The 24,076-nt window shown below is 46.1% G+C and overlaps 1 protein-coding gene across 2 annotated transcripts in view; it reads left to right on the forward strand.

Annotated features, from left to right (window-relative positions):
- The window catches only part of SYT17 (synaptotagmin 17), an 82,352-nt gene that overhangs the window by 38,205 nt on the left and 20,071 nt on the right, over positions 1-24,076 (forward strand). For both annotated transcript variants that reach the window (XM_024744553.1, XM_024744552.1), the window contains exons 6-7: positions 9,484-9,604; positions 11,403-11,558. In XM_024744553.1, coding sequence (XP_024600321.1) covers positions 9,484-9,604; positions 11,403-11,558 — 277 coding nt within the window. The remainder of the gene's footprint in view (positions 1-9,483; positions 9,605-11,402; positions 11,559-24,076) is intronic.

A 24,076-nucleotide genomic window follows, 5' to 3' on the forward strand; every position in this document is an offset into this window, starting at 1 on the left:
GAGAGGCCCGCGTACTGCAAAAAAAAAAAAAAACTATAAACTTCTGCTCATCAGAAAACATGGTAAAAAAAATGTAAAAAGAAGCCACAGACTGGGAAAACTATACACATGTATTAGTTTGTTAGGGCTCTTGTAACAGAATTCCACAAACTGGCATAAACAACAGCGATTTACTGTTGCGCAGTTCTGGAGATCCACATGTTGACAGGGCCATGCTTCCTCTGAAGGTTCTAGGAAGGGTCTATTCCAGGCCTCTCTGCTGGCTTCTGGTAGTTCCTTGGCTTGTGGCAGCCTGACTCCAGTCTTCACATGGCGTTCTCCTTGTGTGTATGTCAGTGTCCAAATTTCTCCCTCTAATTGGATTAAAGGCCCGCCCTACTCCACTATGACCTCATCTTAACTAATTACATCTGCAACAACCCTATTTTCAAATAATGTCACATTCTCAGGCACTCAGGAATGGGACTTAAACGTACGAATTTGGGGAAGGGCACAGTTTAACCCATAACATATAACTGGTGAGTAATTTCATAGCCATAATATTTAAAGGCCTTCTTATAAATCAGTAGATGCCCAATAGAAAAATGGGCCAGAAGGGACTTCCCTGGTGGCCCAGTAGTTAAGACACCATGCTTCCAATGCAGGGGGCCCAGATTCGATCCCTGCTCAGGAAACTAGATTCCACATGCATGCCACAACTGAGAATCTGCATGCCACAACTAAGGAGCCCACCTGCCGCAACTGAGAGACCCGGTACAACCAAATAACTAACTAACTAAATAAAGAGAGACACCTAGTTTTCTTTTTTTTTTTAAAAAAAAAAAGACCAAAAGAAATGAACAGGGTTTTCATAGAAGAGAAGAAAATGAATAGCTGATACTCAGTCGTTTTAGCAGTCAGGGAAATACAAACTAAATCCACAGTAAGATATCCAGTGGACAGGAATAATTAGAAAGCCTGACAGTAACAGACACATACAATCCAGTGCGAAGTGTGTATTGTTGACCACAGCATGGGCATATATCGAGGAGGGGCATTGGACTCACACAGAAAGTCAGTGTTAATAAATAAAGAGAGACACCTAGTTTTCTTTTTTTTTTTTTAAAAAAAAAAAGACCAAAAGAAATGAACAGGGTTTTCATAGAAGAGAAGAAAATGAATAGCTGATACTCAGTCGTTTTAGCAGTCAGGGAAATACAAACTAAATCCACAGTAAGATATCCAGTGGACAGGAATAATTAGAAAGCCTGACAGTAACAGACACATACAATAACTAAATAAAGAGAGACACCTAGTTTTTTTTTTTTTTTTAAAAAAAAAAAGACCAAAAGAAATGAACAGGGTTTTCATAGAAGAGAAGAAAATGAATAGCTGATACTCAGTCGTTTTAGCAGTCAGGGAAATACAAACTAAATCCACAGTAAGATATCCAGTGGACAGGAATAATTAGAAAGCCTGACAGTAACAGACACATACAATCCAGTGCGAAGTGTGTATTGTTGACCACAGCATGGGCATATATCGAGGAGGGGCATTGGACTCACACAGAAAGTCAGTGTTTCCACGTAAAAGAGTAAATGTAATTAAATTGATATATGGCTAGATATTCAATCAAAGAAATGCAACCACACTGATCCCACCCCCATTTGTCAAAATGTTAATACCCAGTGCTGGTGATGTTGTGGTGATACTCCTGTCCTCTCCCTCTCCTGATGGCTGTGAGGTTAGTTCAGCCCTTTTTTTTTTTTTTTTTTTTTTGCGGTAGGCGGGCTTCTCACTGTTGTGGCCTCTTCCGCTGCGGAGCACAGGCTCCGGACGCGCAGGCTCAGCGGCCATGGCTCACGGGCCCAGCCGCTCCACGGCATGTGGGATCTTCCCGGACCGGGGCACGAACCCGTGTCCCCTGCATCGGCAGGTGGACTCCCAACCACTGCGCCACCAGGGAAGCCCTAGTTCAGCCCTTTTAACAAACAGTCTGGCAGTTCATTACTGAATGACAGAAAAATATCTGGATATTTTTGATATGTTTTAATATATTCTTTGACCCAGTGATCTCACCCCTGGGTTTTATTAGAGGGATGTAATCTAAGAGAAGAAAAGTGCCAAAGTGCCCTATTTTAGACCATTAAAAATAACATAAGTACCTAGCAATAGGAAAATGGTTAAAATAAATTGCAGTATTTCAGCCTAATGGAATATTCTAAGTAGACATTACGAATGATACTTATGATGTCTGGGTAATAACTTGGAAAATGTGTGTGTCTGTTTATTTAAGTTTTAAAATGGTCGGGGGTGGTATTTCGGAATTCTCCTGTGCTGTCAGTGCAGCTATGCAAATATTGTTTTGATTATTGACAAGGACTGGAAAAGAGTCTGAAAGCGGGGCAGTGGAGAAAAGAAAGCATTTGATGAAATGTGTAACATGATGCGATTGTGGTTGGATTTCGCTTTTTAAAAAAATCCGTTCCTATTTTAAGGTTGTTTGTGCAGTAAATTAAGAGACAAAAGGTTTCTCCTGACCCACGGGGACAAAGACGGTGGGCGCACAGCAGCTATGTTTGGCATCGTTCAGAGTACGTGCACACATCCGAAACCCCCTCTGCTAGGGGAGCAGGAGCCAGGGTGCCATTAGAAGCACTTCAAAGGAAGTATGTCAGGAGGAGAGCTGGGCTGTTATTTTCCCCAGAACGTGTCTTTTGTCCCAAATGGTTTTCTTTGATTTCCTTTTTATTGATTAGAACTTAGCTGTGTTCAGAGGCTGCAGAGAGACTGAAGTTTTCTCTGGGTGGAGAGTGGAGCAGTATTTGCACAAGCCAGCTGCTGGGGGGCTGGCAGGGTGGTTCTGGATTCATCTGAGTAACTTACGGACGGTCTGTTTCAGTTCTCCCAAGCCCACTCCACGTGATTCAACCAAATGAAGCTTATCAGGCCCTTAAAAAGGAAACGAGACCTATTTGTGACGTTGTCTTGAAACGGGAAAAGGTAGAAGTATCACCAGTCACCCAGGTCCTTCTCCCACCTCAGCTTCAATTCTCTGGAGGTTGGGTAGGACAGGCGACAGACACTGTGCTGATGACCCCTCTCGGACCAGGATGTGGTGCAGGAAGCCTCCACGTTGGGGCCGCATAGCTTGTTCTCGTGGCCCCTGGATTGTAGTTCTTCCACATGCTCGGAGTATAGTGGTGGAGAGACGGACACTGTCTTTGCCTTTATGGAGAACAGGAAAACATCCGACAAGGACAAGTGCCATGAAAGAAATAAAACAAGGTGATGTGATAGAAAGTGATGGAGGCAAGGAGCTCTTCTCCACTGGGTGGTCATGGAAAGCCTAGAAGAGGTGACATTTGAGTTGAGATTCCCAGGCTAAGGGAACAGCAAGCCTTGGGGTAGGAGCGGTCTTCTGTTTTCAAGGGATAGAAGGCAGAGGTGGCAGCTGGATGAGGTCTGAGACATAAGCAGGGGTCAGATTATTTAGATCCTGGTAGACAAGTGGTTCTCAACTGGGCGCTTTTACACTGAGGGGACCTTTGGCAATGTCTAGAGACTTTATTTGTAAGGAGAGTCCTCACTAATTTATTTTAGAAATCCAAATTATTAACCCTCTTTGGCTACTTTATTATTAGTAGCAAGTTACGCGGGACTTTATGTTTTGAAATCAAGAACCTTCAGGATCAGAGCGGCAAAGGTGCCAGGGCTGCAGTGAAGGGTTCCCTCATTCTGTTCCATCTGTGTGGAGCGTGCCTCCCTGCAATATTTGCTGGACAAAATCCTACTTATCTTTCTTTTTTCTAGCTTTATTGAGATATAATTGATACAGAACATTGTGTAAGTTTAAGGGGTACAGTGTGATGACATATATAGATGTGTACATTTTGAAGTGACTACCATGATCAGCTTAGTTAACACATCCTATCTACCTGTTAGGGATTAACGCAAATGCATCCCGAGTGAAGCCTTCCCTAATCACGCCCCTCCCAGGAGTGGGTTGTGCTTCAGTCTTGCACTAGGTCTGGTTCATATGGCTCATTAACAGGTAGGACCTATAACATTTTTTTAATTGAATGAAATTCACATAACATCAATTTAACCATTTGAAAGTGTACAATTCAGTGGCATTTAGTACATTCTCAACGTTGTGTGACCATCACCTCTCTCTACTTCCAGGACATTTCTATCACTCCAAAGGAGACGCTGTACCCACTAAGCAGTCACTCCCCATTTCCCCCTCCTCCCAGATCCTGGCAACCACTAATCTGCTTTTTGTCTCTGTGGATTTACCGATTCTGCGTATCTCGTGAATGGAATTACACAAGATGTGGTTTTGTGTCTGGCTTCTTTCACCTAGCGTCATGTTTTTGAGGTTCATCTACACAACATTGTAGCCTGTATCAGTACTTCATTCCCTTTTATGACTGACTAATATTCCATTGTATGGCTGGACCACATTTTGTTCATCCATTCATCCACTGATGGACATTTGGGCTGTTTCCACCTTAATTCATGTGCACATATTTCTGTTCTCTTGAGTATATACCTAGGAGTGAAATTGCTGGATCATATGGTATCTGTATGTTTAGCCTTTCATGGAATGGCCAGACTGTTTAGAGTTTACAGCAGAGCAGCTGTACCATTTTACATGCCCACCGGCAATGTACAGGTTTCCAATTTCTCCACATCTGTGCCAACACTTGTTATTTTCTGTTTGGTTTTTTAATAACCATCCTAGTGAGCATGAGGCCTCTGGAATTTTTATTTTTTTAGACCTTCCCTAGTCTTCCCCAACAGACTGACTTGTTGATGGCTGGGATTATGCTTTAATTGGCAGCAACATGGTGTGAGAGTTAATGCAGGGGCCGAGCTTGCATCTTGTCCTACTTTATGATTTCTTGAGTCACTTGGCTTCTCTGAGCTGGAATCCCTTCGTCTGTAAAATGGAAATTTCTAGGGCTATTGAGGGGAAGAAATGAGATTGAGCCTTAACTTGCCGGGGTCAGTGCCTGGCCTAGGGTAATTTCTCCATAAAGGTTTGCTGTATTTAACCATGTTCATAACTTTCCAGGCCCAGGCCCCAGTAACTTGAATAAATGTTTGTTAAATGAATTAGCCCTTCGATATTGCTCAATTAGCCTTCTTTTCTATTTCTACCAACTGTTCCCCAAATTCCAGACAGCTGTCTTGCAAACTGATCACTCCCTAGACAGAAAGAGTGGCTCCATCAATGGAACGGCTTCCCTGGAAAAATAGAACATGAAAACCTTGATATGCTTGTGTTGGGGGCGGAACACCGGGAGGGCACAGGGAGCTTGTGTCCTACTAAGGGAAGGAAGACTAAAAGAAGCTCTTAGATGGCAAACAGCCTTCTTAGAAAGGTGATGACACCAGGAAGCTGCCTCGTTGAGGGTTCAGTCAATGGCCTCAGGGGAGGGAAAGAGCAGCTCTCCAGCTCTCTCCACTCCAGAAAGCACTCTCCACTTAGAGAGGGCTTGAGGGCCTCTTAGGTGCTGAGGGCTCAGGAGCTGGCCTCAGGCCCCTCTCTCTCCATCCATCTCTTGAACTGGCAACTCGCAGTGTGCAGGCTCCCACCCGGTCAGCCGCTGGGCAGCTTTCTCTGGCTCTGGGGACGCTTCCAGAATCCACCTCTTCTCACCCTCCAGCCACACTGGCCTTTCCTCTGTTCTTGAACACACCGGCTTGGTTTCTCCCTCTTTTCACTTGCTGTTCTCTCTGCCTGGCGTGTCCCCCGCCTCCAAGCTCACCTCACAGAGAGGCCTCGCCCTCCGACCACCCTGGCTCACATAGGGGTCCCCACGTGTGCCCCATCAGTCACCACTCTCTTGCCTGACTTTTCTTGCTTTCTTTTTTAATATTTATTTTCTGTTTTTATTTTTTTATTTGTGGTACGTGGGCCTCTCACTGTTGTGGCCTCTCTCGTTGCGGAGCACAGGCTCCAGACGCGCAGGCTCAGCGGCCATAGCTCACGGGCCCAGCCGCTCCGCGGTGGGATCTTCCCGGACCGGGGCACGAACCCGCGTCCCCTGCATCGGCAGGTGGACTCTCAACCACTGTGCCACCAGGGAAGCCCTATTTTGTGTTTTTAAATGAAATATTTCTAACATAAAACAATAAAACAAACACCCATGTGCCCATCTCCCAGACTTGACAAGGGCTAATGTTCTGCGCTACTTGCTTACTTTAGATCTTTCCTTTTAATCAACTTTATCGAAGCATAAATTTACATACAGTAAATACATACATTTTAAATATATAGTTTATTGATTTGGGGGCAAATGCACCTGTGTAACCACTACCACAATCAAGATACAGAATATTTCCATATCCCCAGAAAGGCCCCTCACCTCCCGTACCCTGCAGGAGTTTTCTTCCTGGTACTCAACATTATCTGAAATCACCTCATTCATGACTTTTTTAGTCTGTTTCCTGTCTGTCTTCACCGCCAGAGTGTATGTTCTACAAAGGCAGGGACCGTATCCCATTCCTAGTCCAGGCACATAGTAGGCCCACAAGCAGTCTATGGAAGCCATGATATTGTCCTCATTATCCTGTGTGTACACATCCCGACACACACGTCTGAGGATATCTGTGGGGTAAGTTGCTGGGAATGGAACTATTGGTTAAAGAATATTTACTCTTGTTATCACAAAAGAGACATCTACCCCCCTTTCTCTTGTCTATCCAGGGTTTCTCAACCTCAGCACTGTTGCCATTTGGGGCTGGATCATTCTTTGGGGTCCAGGACTTACACTAGATTTGGGTATCCTACAAAGGGAAGGGTTCCAGGAGCATCCCTGACCCCAGTTGTAACAACCAGAATGTCTCCAGACATTGGCAAATGTCCCCAGTTGAGAACCACTGGTCTGTGTACGTGGGCTAATTTCTTGCCATCCTAAATTGTTCCTCAGTTGAGCCCATCCCTAAACAAACTACCCTCGACGACTGGATTGGTTGCATCCATTTTTTGCCCTGTTTATGCAGCTCAGCTGACTGAATTACAAGTCCTGATCACTGTCTTTACAGCTACATCATCAAAGGAGATGCTGGTTTGTTTTAGAAGCAGGGAAGGCATCACTCTGACTTATAAACCTGGGAGGAACCAAAAGTCCACAGGACATGAATGGCTTCTCCATGGCCTGGGCACCAGCATAATTCACAGCATTCTTTGCCTGAGGACAAATATGTCTTCAGGGTCATGCTCTGAAGATGCGGCATCTTCCAGGCCTTCAAGAGCAAGAATGAAACCCCTAGCAAATGCGTAAAGGGCTCTGAACTTCTTTGATTACTCAGGACACTGAGTTGGTCGTTTCTTTCTTGAAAAATCTGCAAGCTTATGTGCCCAGAGCTGGACAGCAGGAACCTAAAGGGTGAAGGAGGACAGGTGGGGACCCAGTGACGTGAAGAGGCAGGTCCCATCTAGAGGGCACTGCATTGTGGCCAGATGTTGCCAGGTGGGAATGTGGGCCCAGCCTTGCCAGACCTTCCTGTTTTTCAAGAAAGACAAGAAATCCAGACTTTTTTTAGTGTGAAAAATCTTGATTCTTAAATTTTATAATTATTAGCGAGGAATTATCTGTTTAAACATGATGTGAACCAAACAAAACGCATCTACAGGCTGCCAGTCTGCAACCTCTGAGTTAATTTACAAAGTTGTTTCTTGTTTGGGGACTAAGTCACTCGGTTCAGAAATCTTTTCGTTTGGCTCTTCATCTAGTCAACAAATCTTTATTGAGTATCTACGGAGCATTGTTCTAGAGCTGCCACTTGGCATTAATTTGCTCAAATGACTGACACCAAAAGGGATAGAGATTATGGGTGTGTGAGTGGGTTGGTGGATGAAGAATGGATGGATAGATGGATAGGCAGATAGATCAATCTGATCTTTTAGAGATACATGCTAAAATATTGCAGATGAAATAATGTGATGTTTGGGAATTACTTCAGAATAATACAGGGAGTTGAACGAGGGGATAGATGAATCAAGAATGGCCATGTGATGATAATTGTTGAAGCTGAGTGATGGTGGCTATGAGGAGGTTCCTTATACTCTTCTGCCTTCTTTTGAATATGATTGGAAATTTCCCATACTAAAAATATTTGTTTTAATGTCCTTATCAGTTAGAAATGCACTCTGAAAGAGATATAGGTAAAATGACGTCATGTCTGGGACTTGGTTTAAAATATTCAGCTAAAAATTTTCACAAGTCAGGGTATAGATGTGCTATGATCTGAATGTTTGTGTTCCCCTCCCCACCACCTACAAATTTGCATGTTGGAATCCTGACACCCAGTATGATGGTGTTAGAAGGTGGAGCCTTCGGGAGGGTGATTAGGTCATGAAGGTGGAGCCCCCCTTGAATGGGATTAGTGCCCTTACTAAAACTCCAGAGAGCTTCCCAGCCCTCTGCTGAGGGTACAGTGAGAAGTCCGCAACCCTGAAGAGGGCCCTCACCCAACCATGTAGGCACCCTGATGTCCCAGCCTCCAGAGCTGTGAAAAATAAATTTCTGTTGTTTATAAGCTACCCTGTCTGTGGTATTTTGTTATTATAGCAGCCTGTATGGACTAAGACAAGATGAAACATCCTTCAGCAAAATGTTGATAATTGGTACAATTGGGTGATGGGTATATGGAGATTCATTGAACTGGCATGTTTAATTTGTATACGGTTGAAATTTTCTACAGTTAAAAAAGTGTTTAAAGGGATAGAGAGGTGGGGGCCTCTTGTTTCTAGGTACTTTTGGAAGTATGGAGTCATACATTGGGTGCGTATGTGAATTTCCCATGAGTGTGGTAGTGTTGACAGCAGAGGAATGGGTACTCTTTAACAAGGGATGTCACAGTCTGAGCTTGCCTTCGTGAGGCAAGAAGCATGGGCTCTATTGTGGACTCAGCCTGCAGGTTGAGAACAGATTTCTCACCTGGATGGTTTCCCTGCAGGGTGATCTTCTTCCCTGTTACTCTGCAGGGAGGCAGAATAGCACAATGGTCAGAGAATCTGGAATCAGCCTCCCTGGCTCCAGGTGCCAGCACTACCACTTTCTAGCTGTGTGTAGCCTTGGACATGTTTCTGAGCCTCTGTTTCCTCTGAGCCTCAGTTTCCTCTCTTATTAAATGTAACACTCACATCTCACAGACTCGTTATGAAGATTGAACTAATAATTACATGTTAAGTACTTAGCACAGAGCTCGACATGTAGCATTTATTTATTCTCATTATTGATGCTTTTGTTCTTACTATATTGTGGCTGCTCTGAAACATTCTAAGAGCAGAACAAACTTTCTGAAATAGATGGAAGAAAATACGTGGGGACAGAGGCTAAAAGAAGTCAAAGAAAGAGGCACTTACTGTTAGCTGATCCACCCACAGAAGTCCATTTGTGAGCTGCTAGAATCAGTTTCCTGCATGATAGGTACAAAAAGAATACAAAAAAAAAAATGCACCTTCCTGACCATATCCTTCCTCCGCAGAATGAGGTAGAACTGGGGGAGCTGCTTCTGTCACTGAATTATCTCCCGAGTGCTGGGAGACTGAACGTTGATGTCATTCGAGCCAAGCAACTTCTTCAGACAGATGTGAGCCAAGGTTCAGGTACTGTGTGGCCTCTCCTTCCCCCATTTCTTTAACAAGCCATCTATGTTTGTTTGACACAAGGGACCTGATTTTCTTTTTCTGCATCCTGGATACTATTAATTAACGCGACCCTTTGAGGGTGAAATAGCATCCATATCTAGGATGTTAGTTCAAGAGGAAGAATAAACGATCGGTTGTTTCTTAGGATGAGGCAGGTAAGTGATACCATTCCAGTTACTCCATTTGAAGCAGGGGTTTGACCGAGACCAGGTGTGATAACTACTGAAATCTAGATCCTCTTTGTACACATGCAGCCCCAAAGAAGTTAACTTGCCTTTCCAGATGCTATGCATGTAATGGAGACACCATGCTCCAGGTGGCGGTAGCGTGCACTGACCATGCATTCTAATCTGTGAGAGCAGTGGACACACCCTGAGGTTCTTTTCCCAGCTCTTTTCAAGAGTAGCATAAGTCTTTATAAATCCCAGCTCTGAAAAGACTGTTGTATTTAAAGTGCCTATAACACACCAATTCAAGCGTGACTTTTAATGAAATAGAACAGATTACATTCCATTTGTATGTAGCTTTCCCATGACAGCAAAGGATATTATCATGAAAGCAGCTGTGGTTGCTCAGTAGTGGAAGTACAGTCTTCTCTAAGTGCCATAGCTAAAATAAATTACTTTTGCTATAAAGTGACAGCTGAATTTAGAAGACAACTTGTATTCTCAAAAACCACATTATAGGGCTTCCCTGGTGGCGCAGTGGTTGAGAGTCCGCCTGCCGATGCAGGGGACACGGGTTCTTTCCCCGGTCTGGGAAGATCCCACATGCCACGGAGCAGCTGGGCCCGTGAGCCATGGCCGCTGAGCCTGCGCGTCCGGAGCCTGTGCTCCGCAACGGGAGAGGCCACAACAGTGAGAGGCCCGCGTACCGAAAAAAAAAAAAACAAAAAACACACATTATGAAAACAGGTTTTGAAGGGACCAGTAGAGGGAATGGTATTAAGGCTGGAGAGTTTCAGAATCACCACAGTGGGAGAGTCAGTATGATAAAATGATTAAAGGCTCCGGAGTCAAACTGCCTGGAACCAAAGCCTAGTTCTACTGCTTATAAATAATGTGGGCTTGGGGAAGTTATATATACTTCCCCATATATAAGTTATATAAGTATATATACTTATAACCTCTATAAGCCTCAATTTCTCCATCTGAAAAATTGAGATAATAACAGTATTCATCTCACTGGGTTGTTTAAACAAATACAAGATTAGATAATGTACATGAATCTCTTTGTAAACCATAAAGTGATCTGAGAATGACAGTTATAATTCTGTTTTTCCCTGTACGGGCTATGGGCTCACTGACATGTTAATGGGTCCCTAAGGGCAGAAAACTAGAACAGGCTCTGGGTCTAGCTCTTCTTCCACTAGCCTGATCTTAAGCAAATCATTTCCTGTCTTGAGCCCTCAGTTTCTTCATCTGTAAAATGAACACAATGCCTGACACACAGGAGGAGCTCAATAAATTTTGGATGGCTAGAGTAAGAGAGAAAGGGGTGAGCAGAAAAGCAGCCGGATGGGAAAAAGGAAGAATATATAATAGGTGGATAGATGGGAAAATGGATGAATGAAAGGAGGAGTGGAAACCTGGAATGGATGGACTGATGAGAAACGAAAGGATAGGTCAGTGGTTGGGCTGTCAAATGGATGGGAAGTTGGATGGATAGGTGGATGGGTGGATGGATGGATAGATGGATGGATGGATGGATTGGGTTTCCTGATCTCCAACGCTATGATTCTGCATCCAATTCTCAGATCCCTTTGTGAAAATCCAGCTGGTACATGGACTCAAGCTTGTGAAAACAAAGAAGACATCCTTCTTAAGAGGCACAATTGATCCTTTCTACAATGAATCCTTCAGCTTCAAAGTTCCCCAAGAAGAACTGGAAAATGCTAGCCTAGTGTTTACAGGTAGGTAGTGTTCCAGACATTGATGAACTGCAGGTGAGGCATATTCTGCGTATTGTCCTAGGGATAGAAGGTGATCTAGAGAGGGTGATGTTTAAGAACTTCGCATCTGGTATTCAGCTACCTGGGTTTGAACTCACCATTTGTGGACTTGGAAAAGATTCATAGAACCACAAAGTATAATTGTTACAAATGTAAATTTTGGAGCCAAATTTCCTGGCACGTCCACATAATTACTAAAGTCTTGGGCGAGTTACTTAGCCCAGGGGCTTCCAACCCCCAGTTTGTGGACTGGTACTGGTCTGCGGCCTGTTAGGAACCAGGCTGCACAGCTGGAGGTGAGCAGTGGGGAAGCGAGCAAAGCTTCATCTGCTGCTCCCCATTGCTCGCATTACTGCCTGAACCATCGCCCCCATCGCTCGTATTATCGCCTGAACAACCGTTCCACCCCCAACCTGCGTCTGTGGAAAAATTGTCTTCCACGAAACCGGTCCCTGGTGCCAAAAAGGTTGGGGACCGCTGACTTAGCCTCTCTGAGCCTCAGTTTCTTCCATCTATAAAACGTGAGCAATAATAGTACTTGCTTCATAGGTTTGTCGTAAAGATTAAGTAAATTGTGTCTTTGAGATAACAGTCAGTGCTGTGTTAGCTTTGGCAATATGATGATTCAAGCGGCTTATGGTCTGATAGGGAAACATGAGAAAATAGGATCACCTAACTCCGAGAGGAGGATCTTGAAAGGCTTCCCAGAGGACATGGTATTTAAGTAGAGGCTTCAGGTGCCACACTCTGGCTGAATCTATTGTTTCCAGCGTGTAATTTAATCTACTGTTTCCAGAGTGTATTAGTTCTCACCCCAAACTTTAGTGGCTTAAAATAATCAACCCTTATTATCTCATAGTTCCTGTAGGTCAAGAATCCAGTCATAGATTTGCTGGGTGCTTCTGGCTGAGGTTCTCTGGCAAGGCTGCAATTAAGGTATTGGCGAGGGCTGCAGTCTCCTCTGAAGGCTCGACTGGAGGTAGGGTGGGGATCTGTTTTCAAGACCTCTCACATAGTTGTTGGCAGGAATCGTTCCTTGCAAAATGTTGGCTTGGGACCTCAGTTCCTTCCTGGGTGTTAGCCAGTGACCTTGCCCACATGGGCTGCTTCATAGGGCCGTGCACAACATGGCAGATGGCTTCCATTAGAGTGGGCAAGTGAGGGAGTAAGAGAGGGTAAGCAAGACGGAAGCTCGAGTCTTTTTGTAACTCAGTCTTGGAAGTGACGTCCTATCACTTTTGCCATATTCCACTCATTAGAAGCAACTCGCTAGGTCCAGCTCACATTCAAAGGGAGGGGATGATACAGGGTGTGAGCAACTTGCTAGGTCCAGCTCACATTCAAAGGGAGGGGATGATACAGGGTGTGAGCAACTTGCTAGGTCCAGCTCACATTCAAGGGGAGGGGAGGATACAAGGGTGTGGATACTGGAAGGCAGGGATCATTGGAGCCATTTTAGAAGCTGCCCCCACCCCCGCACAGGGTAGTTAGTAGAAGTAATGGTTATTATTTCCCGTGTCCTTTTCATAGACGTCACCTGTGTGATTGCTAATATTCATCATAGTACACCCTGTCAAGTCAACATCATCCTCGTCCATTTACAGGGCAGGGGCCTGAGGCCTAAGATATAAGCCATCCACCCAGGGTCTCAAGCTGGTAAGAGTCAGGATTCAAGCTCTGGTCTTGCTAGCTCCTAAAATCAAGGGATCTGCATTTCCTCAAGCACCCAAGTAGTGCTGGCATTAGGGATCTGACATCATACTTTGAGGAGTCCTGCTCCAGAGTAATTGGAAACCTTCATCTGTTTAGATCCAGTCTAGAATCCTTGGTGCAGGTGTCCCAAGAAAGCAGGCCCTGGCTGAAAAATCCTTGCGTGCAATCCTTCCGCTGTACAAGCTCATTGCTTCTCATCCCCAAGACTACTAATGTTCCGTGCTCCAAGACCCCTCCGAGGCAGTCTGGTTCTGGGCTTTCTCAAGACCTGTCACCCAGAGAATCTGCATCTAATCAGGGCCACCTGCCCTAGCAGATGTAATGATTTCTGATAGAGCCTGTGATGGCTTCTGTCCAGATTGAGTTACCAACAGACAAGGATCCCACTCCCTGGAAGGTTTCAGGTCAAGACAAGACAGTGATTCCACTGACTCCTTAAAAGTAGCCAGCAGGCAGTGGGAACCATATTGAACCGAGACTGGATCCAAGTATGGAATATCGATTCCTACATCCCTCGTGAGAATAAAGGACTTAACATTGCACCTTTAGATCAGGAAGAGGTTCGGGCAGGGGGCGGGTTGCATTGAGAGAGCCTGCATGGAAAATCCTGACACTTTTGTATTTTACTTAAAATTTTATGACAAAAGTAGCACATGCTTGTGAGTGATACAACCGAAGGATGTGTATGGATGGAGAATCAGAAGAACAGAGGGGTTCATTGCATAGCCTGGGTGCTGACTTTGTGGCCTTGGGCAAGATCTGCGTGCTTTGGTTTTCTCATCTGTAAAACAGGGATAACCATACAAGGAAACCTCAAAGGACTGTTATGTAGATTAAATGAGATCCATTCATAATCAATGCTGAGCACTGTGCCAGGCACAAAGCAAGCCCTCAGCTAACTGTTAACTATTATTAAAAGGAAACTTTACTCTCTTCCTCACCCTCTTTCCAGGCCCTTCTCCCTGAAGTCGCCACCTTTAACGTCCTGGTGTGTCTCACTCCACACTTTTCCCCTTGTTCACACAAACGTCATCCACATATGGAAGAGTCAGTTCTTTTAAAAAGTTATTCATTAATTCCAGAACTGTGTATTAAGCAGTCCCTGCTCTTGTGGAGGTTTCTGGACCATTCTGTGAACGTCACTCTGAAACTTGCTTCTGTTTCATTAACAATGAATGTGTTCAGTCCCTCCAGGTCAATGCAAATATGAATGGATCTAACTCTTTGTTTTTAATAACTGCATTATATACCATCACGTGGTATACTGTGATAAAAAGCCAAGGTTACTCATTCTGGGGGCAGAGGTAGGAGTGTATGACAGAGCTTCAGAGCATGTGATAGGAACTCTGGAGTACCCTCCCCAGAAAAATACACAATAGGACAGAAAATTTTGCACACAGTTCAGAGGTGTTTTGAACCCCTTGAATCCCATATGTGAGGCCAATATGGCAGAAGCCTCAAACCGGAGTGGTGCTCCCAGCCACACCTCCCCAACGTACATCTCTCATTTGACATCCCCCCTCCCCCAACTTTAGGGGGCAGTTGTCAGCTGTGGCCATCAGCAAGGCCTGTGCTCTCCATTTGTGGAAGACCTGCTTCTCTCCTTTAAAGGTTGGCGTTTCAGGCCCCTAGCTCGGGTTTCTCTCCTCAGGTTAAAAGCCCATTGAAAATATTCTTTGTAGAGCAGGAAGGATCGCAGGCCTCTGTGCCCCCTTAAGCAAGGGATTCTCAAGCCTGGCTGTACTTTAGAATCAGCTGGGAGCTTTAAACTGCTACCAGTGGCCAGATGCCACCTCAGAGACTCTGATTCAGCTGGGCTAAGCTGGGGTCCTGGGCTCTCTATAAGTATCTATATTTTTAAAGCCCCGCCAGATATTTCTAATGCTCAGTCAGCTTTCCGAGCCACAGCTTTGAGTGGAAATCCCAGCTGGGGTGGCATTTTACATAAAGGCCACTGACTGGAATAATAAAGAAATGTGGATTAAGCTGGTATCTATCTAGGCAAAGCTGTGATTCCCCTGAATTCACATAAGGTTCTAACTTGCTTTATTTATCAACTGGGGGAAAGAGCTGTCACCTCTGAAAGCCAGTCCATTAGCATGTTTCCAAACACTTCCTAACAAAAGGAAGGTTGATCTGCAATTGAAGCATTTGTGGAGAATCCTGGGAAAAGCCTGTAATTAGCTGGTGGGCTGGGCTTTCTGAACAGTTCCTTTCCTGTGTGGGATGAGGGTTCTTCTGCAGTTTGCAATCAGGTGATTTCTGCAGCTTACGTTTAAAAGAAAAGAGGGGAAAAATTGCTTTTTGACTCCTGAAACAGCAGCCTGAGGTCCAGAGGCCTTCCAGGTAGTCAAGTGGAGTTGGTCACTGGGCTTATTGGGCTGTTCTTGGAAGTAGGAGGAAAAAAGAAAAGAAAGAAAAAAGGAAACGTAGCTTGATAACAGCTCTTCGAAAAATTAAAAATAGAATTGCCATATGATCCAGCGATTCTACTTCTGGGCATATGCCCAAAAGAATTGAAAGCAGAACTCAGACATATTTGTACGCTCGTGTTCAAAGCAGCCTTATTCACAACAGCTAAAAAGAGCGGGGATGGGAGCAGGCAACCCAAGTGTGCACTGCTGGATGCATAAATGGGTAAACAAATGTGGTGTGTCTATACAGTGGCATGTTATTCAGCCTTAAAAGGAAGGAAACTGACACATGCTCCTACATGGATGAACCTAGAGGACATTATGCTAAGTAATAAGCCAGATATAAAAGGACACATAGTGTGTCATTCCCTTTATATGACGTACTTAGAGTAATCAGATTGATAGGGACAGAAAGTAGAATAGAGTTACCAGGGGCAGAGGGGAGGGGAGAATGGGGAGTTAGTATTTAATGGGTACAGAGTTTTAGTTTGAGAGGATGAAAAGATTCTGGAGGTGGATGGTGGTGATGGATGGCTGCACAACATGAATTGTCTTAGCGCCACCGTATACCTTAAAATGGTAAATTTTATGTTACATGTATTTTACCACAATTTAAAAAAAGGAGAGAGACAAGAAATGTAGCTTGAGCTCCGCAGAACCCCAGGGGTTCAGCGTAGTTCCTGGATGCTGAGGCCAGACCCTTGCAGGCTGTCCTCCCTGAGGGGGTAAATGCGGTGGTTAGGGGCCAGACCCTTGAGCCAGATGCCCAGGGTTCACTCCGTGATCTTGGCACTTTCCTTGGCCTCTCTTTGCCGCAGCTTCCTCATCTGTAAAATGGGGACAGTGGCCCTTACTTCAGTAGATGTTGTCAAGCCCGAAATGAGTTAATATATGTGAAGGCTTAGAGTGGTGCTTTGCTCAGAGAAAGTGCTCCTTCAGTATTAGCTACTATTATTGCTACTTGATAGACACCAGATTTATGCAGCCAGATGCCATCTTAAAGCTTCTGAAAGAAGACAGGTAATTATACATAAATAGATAATATGTTCTACCCACTTTGTCAATTTAGAGTCTGAGATTCTGTGGAAAGTCCAAAAAGGAAAGGACTTATTTTACAGACTTACCTGGCTGGAGTATTGTCTCATCTTCCTGTCCCTCTCCTTCTGAGTGTCAGAGGAAGACCCTGTGTCTGCTTGGAGGTGAAGTTTGGGGGAGATCGCTAGGTTAGAAGGAACTAAAGTTTATGTCATGCTCCTCTGGCCCTATGCCTCTGTCTGTTTCCCCTAAGTACCCTGGGCTTCCTGGCCTTCTGAAAAGCATTCAAAGCTCTTAGTCATCTGGTGACCTTAGTCAGGAGACACTTAGCTTAGAAAAGGTTCCCAATGCCTGGGGGCAGCAGGAGTGGGGACCTGCTGCCTACAGGCGGCCTCTGATGGCAGAGCTGGGGGCGGGCAGGGTCCAGCTGCCCAAGACAGTAGCTAACCAGGTGTCCGTCCCCACCAAATGAATTTTTTTTGAGCACCTACTATGTGCCTGGCACTCTGCTAGATGCTCCTTATTCAGTAGACAACCAGACATTCCTGACACGTGTTCTCATGGAGCTTTCTTCTGGAGGGAGACATCAATCAAATGCCACAGCAAAGCGATGTACTTGTGAGTTGGCCTAAGGGTTATGAAGCAGAGAAGCAGGGCCTATTGTAGAAGTGCCCGAGCCAGTCTGGGGAGTGAGAGGAGGTGACATGTGAGCTGGGAGCTGAAGGGTGTAGGGAGGGAGAGGAGATCAGGCAGGGCTGGAGGAGAAATCGAGGCTGACTTCACATGCCCTGCTGCCCTCCTGTCCTGTTAGAATTTCTCAAGGCAGCTGCTGTAGGAATTGGCCTGGGCATAGGCTTCGAAGGGGGCCTGTCAGTGATAACCAGTGCCGGGCGGCTGCAGAACACCGGGGAAGGGAACCCAGGCAATGAATGACACTCCTAGCTTTTTGCCAACTCTTAGTGTCTCTAGCTAGGACTAGAGAACATGGCACCTCAAACCTTCACATGCAAAGGCGTTCCCCAGGGAATTGTTAAAATGCAGATTCTGACTCCGTCTGGGGCGGGGCCTGGGATTCTGCATTTCTAACAGCAGCCGGCTGTGCTGATGCCGCAGGTCTGCAGACCATGCTTTGGGGAGCAGATATGGAGAGACCCAGAAAGTGCTTCAGGGTGAGTGACAGTCTTTCTGCCTGTGTTAGAAAGAATCAGACTCTCCAGCTGTGATCCTCACCTCTGCACATCATTAGATTGTTAACCCCATCTGTACATTCGTTATTACGTGGGGACTTAAAAAGATCCTGATGCCCAGGCCCTGGCCCAGAGCAGCTGAATCGGCCAGGGCATTTGTATCTGGGGTGAGTGTGGATGTGTGTGTGTGTATTTATCAAAGCTTCCCAGGTGGATCTCTTGCACAGCCTGGGTTGGCAAGCGTTTGCCCGTCCTGTTCTTCCTCCCTCCCGACCCCACTGTCTGCTTCGAGGCTTCCCAGGGCCCCCTGTGAGAGCGAGTTCCAAGGCACCTGGTCTGTTTTCCATAATTGCTTGGCTTTCTGCAGCTGTAGCATCAAATTGGTTAATTGTATCTGCTGGTGAGATGAGACGGGTGGGAGGCGTGGAGGAGAACGAGAGGGGAGGTCTGGAGCACAGTGTGCCGGCCTCTTACCTGGAAAGACCTCAGGGTTGAATGGGCAACAGAGGACGTGCTGGAAGAGTGTCGGGGTTTGAGAAGCGGAGCAGTGGGTTCCTAGCCGAGGAGAGAAGGCAGGCCAGTCCGAGAGGGGCAGAGCCGTTCTGTGAGAGCCAGAAACGCCGTTGTGATCAAGATGCTGTGGGTTCGTTCTGGGGCACAGATGTTCCCCAGCATCTGGCCTCGGCCCACCTATGCCCTGCCCCCTTTCTGCAGCCTCCGCAGGCTCTGACTTCTCCCAGCCCTGCTCACTTGGTACCAGGCCTAGCTCTGCCTCCTGGAGAGATGGTCGCATGGCCACTCAGAGTATGGACGGAAGTGAGCTGCAGTTTGGTTCAGATGTCACCTTTACCACTCAGCAAGTGCCTGTGACCTTGGGTAATTGATATCCCTCTTCTGAGCCTCAGTTTCCTCCCCTGTTATAACATTCCAGTCTCAACAATTCATATAAAGAGCTTTAGGGGCTTCCCTGGTGGCGCAGTGGTTGAGAGTCCGCCTGCCGATGCAGGAGACACGGGTTCGTGCCCCGGTCCGGGAAGATCCCACATTGCCGTGGAGCAGCTAGGCCTGTGCGCCACAACTACTGAGCCTGCGCTCTAGAGTGTTTGAGCCACAGCTACTGAAGCCCTCGCGCCTAGAGCCCGTGCTCCGCAGCAAGAGAAGCCAGCGCAATGGGAGGCCCTCGCGCTGCAGCGAAGTGACCCCCGCTCACGGCAGCTAGAGAAAGCCCGTGCGCAGCAACAGAAGAACTAATGCAGCCAATCAATAAATCTATAAAAAAAAAAAGAGAGATACCAGATTGCTGATGATGGTGAGATTAATGGACGCTGCCATAGAGGAGTGGACCCTGGAATTACACAGACTTGGGTTTGAATCTTGGCCTCACTGTTAACCAGCTGTGTGACTTCAAGCAAATGACTCCACCTCTCTGAGTCCCAACTTTCTCTCGTGTAAAATCTAGCAAATCATTCCTATTATGGGAATTAAAGGCAGACCATCATGTGGACCTGTCCATCCCAGAAGTGACCACTTAGAAATCCATACCTGCTGTTTTAATAATCGCAGTGTGTATGACTTGAAACACTGGCACTTTTGAGGTTACTAGCTCAGCCCAGCTGCCTGTGGTTGTCTCCCTCACCAAATCACCGTCACCCCAAAGCTGCCAGCTGGTACAGCGTCCAGGAGCCAGGGATGGACACTGAAGCTGTGTGGACTCAGCCACAGGACCAGGACGGCTTGTGCTGCCTTCAGTGCCCTGGGTTTGGCAGTGTGTGCGGGGCTGGCAGTAGGCACTTGGCTCCAGACCCAGTCACGGGCAGTGAGCGGCAGAGTGGGAAGACTAAAGCCTCCACTTTCTAGCCAGAGGGCCTTGAAAGTGTGCCCCTGGAAGCCAGAATGAGAAAGATTGCAGAGAGGAGGCGCTCCAGGAGGGATCCCATAAGCTTATGTATAAACTGAGCTCATCCCAAGCTGCACGTGAGTGGAGATGGCCCTACACAGTGTATCAGAGACTTTGAGAACTGAATCACAGGGTAGACCCCTGGGGGACACACATGAGGCACACATAGGGATGGCACTGCAGAGGCTTTGCAAACTGAACTGGCATCGGAATGACAGCACATGAAGGCAGGTTAGAACTTGCAGTCTGAACCTAATCTTTGATCAGTTGCCTGCTACAGCCAAAAAAATCAACATATTCAATAGGATTTCGACAAGACCTAGACTCTCATAATACAAGATCGAAATGTCCAGGATACAAATGACCTGGTTTATGAAGAACCGGAAAATCTGGCAAGTTCCTAGAGTAAATATAATCAGCAGACACCAACCACAAGATGACCCAGGTATTGGAATTATCAGACAAAGACATTAAAGCAGCTGTTACAACCATGCTTCAGGAAGTAAGAGTGAACCCTCTTAAAAAGAACAATAAGATAGAAAAGACAGCAGATCAATAGAAATAGAAGATATAAAAGAAAAAACCCAAATGGAAACTTTAGAACTGAAAAGTACAGTCACTGAAATGAAATATTCACTGGAGGGACTCAATAGCAGACTGGAGAAAACAGAGGGAAGAGTTGGTGAACTTGAAGAGAGATCAAGCGAAATTAGGCAATCTGAACAGCAGAGAAAAAAAAAATCTCTGGGGGCAGGGGAAGACGAAAAGAAGGGGGAAAAAAGACCTATGGAGAAATACTAAGAAGTCTAATATTTATGTCACATGAATCCCAGAAGGAGAGAAGAGAAACAGTGGGGAGCATTGGGATGAGGGTGGACGACCCCAGCTCAGCAGGACCACTACTGTCCTTCCCTTCCCAGAACACATCAGCAAGTCATGAGTAGACAGTATTGCATTGTGGACAAAGTCAGCCAGACCTGGCTTCACACTCTGTGTGATTCTGGGCAAGTTGCTTTACGTCTCTGAGCCTCAGTTTCCTTGTCTGAACAATGGGAACAGTAATACTGATACTTGTAGTTATGGTGAGGCTCCTATGTACTCAGTATCTCATCGAATCTTTCAACAACCATATAAGGTGTGATCTCTTTGATGGCCATTTTTCAGTTGGGGAAACTGAAGCTCAGAGAAGGGAAGTGCAATGAAGTGAGTCAACTGCAGAGCCTGAGAGAACATCCCCACAAGACTGTCCTCGCTTCAGGCTCAGTGGTCCCCAGCTCAGGGGTCCCCAGGACCACCCTCACTTCATGCCAGTTGGCTACAAGTTCGCAGTCCCTGTGACCACCCTCAGGTTTAATAATTTACCAGAATGACACACAGAACTCAGGAAAGCACTACTTATGACTATAGTTTTATGATAGCTAAAGGGTACAAATTAAAATCAGCCCAGGAAAGAGACGCACAGGGCAGAGTCCAGGGGATCCCGTCATCTTCTCCCTGTGGAGTCATGGGCAGCGAGCGGTACCTCCTCCTGGTCACTAAGGGTGACAGTGTGCACAGAGTATTGCCAACCAGGGAGGCTTACCGAGCCTTTGATGTCCAGCTTTCTGACTGGGGCTTGATCACACGCTGTCTGGTGGCTGACCTTCCGTCTCTAGCGCCTCCCGGAGGTCCAGCTCGTGTCTTAGTCATCACTTTCTCCAGGGGTCTGAACTGAACTGCGAGGCCAAAAGCTCCCATCATAAATCACGTTGTTAGTCCCATGGCCAGAGCCCTGAGACACACAAAGGCACTCTGCAGGACATTCCAGGGGCCTGGAGATCACCTCCCAGGAGCCAAGGACATTGACCACCCCTCGTTTTGGGTAGGTGAATTCTTCACTGCACAGCAAGTAACTAGTCACTTGTGCCAAGTCACCCAGCTGGTGAGTGGTTGAGCTGAGCTTCCCACTCAATCTGTTTGATTCCAAAGCCTTCCTGACTGTTCATCGTACACTTAGGTGTGTATGAATCACCTGGGGATCTTGTTAAAATGCAGGTTCTGAATCAGTGAGTCTGAGATGGGACCTGAGCATCTCTATTTCTAATAAGCTCTGGATGACCCCAGTGCTGGTGTGAGGCCCATAGTTTGAATAGCAAGAAGACCTTTCCTCTGTTCTCCCATGTTACCCCAATACATCTAAGAGCAAGGAAGCCAATATGAGTTTGGAGAATTAGCAGAGGACAGATCAAATAGAGCCTGTAGGGCAAGAAGCTTGTAATTGTTTTCTAAGTGCTTCGAGACACATTTGGAGGGGTTTTGACCGGGAACTGATAGGATTTGGATAATGTTTTAAAGTATCATTCCAGCTGTTGAGCTGGGTTGAAGGAGAGCAGGAGGGGGGAGCGAGGCTGCTCCCCACCATGTGTGAGGCTGTGGTGCTGGTCCAGGGGAGAGGTGATGGTGGCTTGGACCAGGGAGGTGGCAGAACGGTTTCAGAGAAGTAACGTGGTAGGATGTAACTACATAGGCAGAGTCAACAGAACGTGCCGGTGGATTAGATGTAAAGGACCATCTTCTATCTCAGCAAGTTACGTCTCAGTTGCCACCTCACAGAGTGGAGTGTTGCAGGGACAAAAGGAAATCCTGTATGTAACATGCTTAGCGCAGTGCTTGGTGAGGGCTCTGCAGATCGTGGCTTTGACCTTGGATGTGCTCAGACGCAGAACTCCAGCCAAGTCATCAGGAGAGGGAAGCTGAGACCCGTCACCCTGGGGCTCCCCTGGCAGAGCACAGAGCCCGCAGTGGCACCCGCACTTTAGCCTCTTCTCCAGAGAGCTCCTGGAGGCTGCCGGAGTCCACCCAGGTGGTAAAACTTGGCTGGATCTTAAACCTTCATTGTGGGTTCCAGTGGCAGCCTTTGAAGAGCAGGCCAGCTGCCAGGGTTCTTGGGGATTTTTATTCCATTTGCATGGTTTTTTTTAATGATTTTGGTGCCTTTTGATGAAGCCTCGTTCCAGGCAAGTCCCCATGGGGGAGACCATCAGGGGGCTGGGAATTTATCCAGCCATATGTGTGCCTGCAGGGCCTGAGCTACATGGAGTGAGAAGGGGGCGCCAGTGGAGGCCAGGTTCAGCCTCGCCTGTGCCTCCGTGCTGGCTGCAAGCAGTCAGGCCTGGCAGCCAAGGCTAGGGGGCGGTTGAGGTGAAGGCTTGTGCGTGAAGTAAAATCAGAAATCGAAAGTATCCTTTCCAGATCTCCCTTCTGTCCATTGCTTTGACCTGACTTCACCAACCGAGAGCCGCCAGTCAGCTGGAGAAGGCTTAACCTTTAAAATGCCGGGGCCTGCAGGACACAAGCTGTAGTGTTACCTGTCTCTCTATATTTCGAGGAGAGCTTTCACCGTCATGGAAATGGATGTGGCTTAGAAATCAGAAAACCAGATTCCAGAGCTTCGTTGCTGTATCACGTCGTGAAGGACCTTTTAATATCTTTGAGCCTCCATTCTCCATCTTTCAGATGCACATAGAATCTACCTTGGGGTTGTTCAGTTGTTTTTCCTGGTTTTTTATTTTAGATTTCTTTTTTTCCCAGTTTCATTGAGAAATAATTGACCTATATCAGTGTATGTGTTTAAGACATATAGCATGATGGTTTAATTTACATATATTGTGAAATGATCACTACAGTAGGTTTAATTAACATCCATCATCTCATATAGATACAATAAAAAGAAAAGAAAAAACATTTCCCCTTGTGGTGAGAACTCTTAGGATCTACTCTCTTAACAACTTCCCTGCGTATCATACTACGTTAACTATAGTCATCATGCCGTACATTGTATCCCTAGTACTTCTGTATCTTATAACTGGAAGTTTGTACCTTCTGACTTCTTTCTTCCTCTCCCCCCTCCCCTCCCCTCCCCTGTTCATTCAGTTTTTAACAATAATAATAGCAGATACATATACAGCGTCTCCTACATGCCAGGAACTGCTCCAACGGTTTTCACGTGAATTAACTTATTTAATCCTCATAGAAACACTGTGACATGGGCATCGTCATCATTTTAGTGAGGAATGAAGAAACTGAGGCAGCAATAGGATGAACATCTGGTTCAAGATCCTGGAGCCAGGAGTCCGCCTCGGGTCATCTCGATCCAGAATCTGGGCTCTCAATCGCTGGGTTTTAATGGCTTCAAATATTTATCAAGCCTCTACTATGTTGAGGTGCTGTGCTTAGTTGCTGGAGAGATAGCAG

Source organism: Neophocaena asiaeorientalis, unplaced genomic scaffold (genome assembly GCF_003031525.2).
Source record: "Neophocaena asiaeorientalis asiaeorientalis breed wild unplaced genomic scaffold, Neophocaena_asiaeorientalis_V1.1 scaffold91, whole genome shotgun sequence".
Lineage (NCBI taxonomy): Eukaryota > Metazoa > Chordata > Mammalia > Artiodactyla > Phocoenidae > Neophocaena > Neophocaena asiaeorientalis.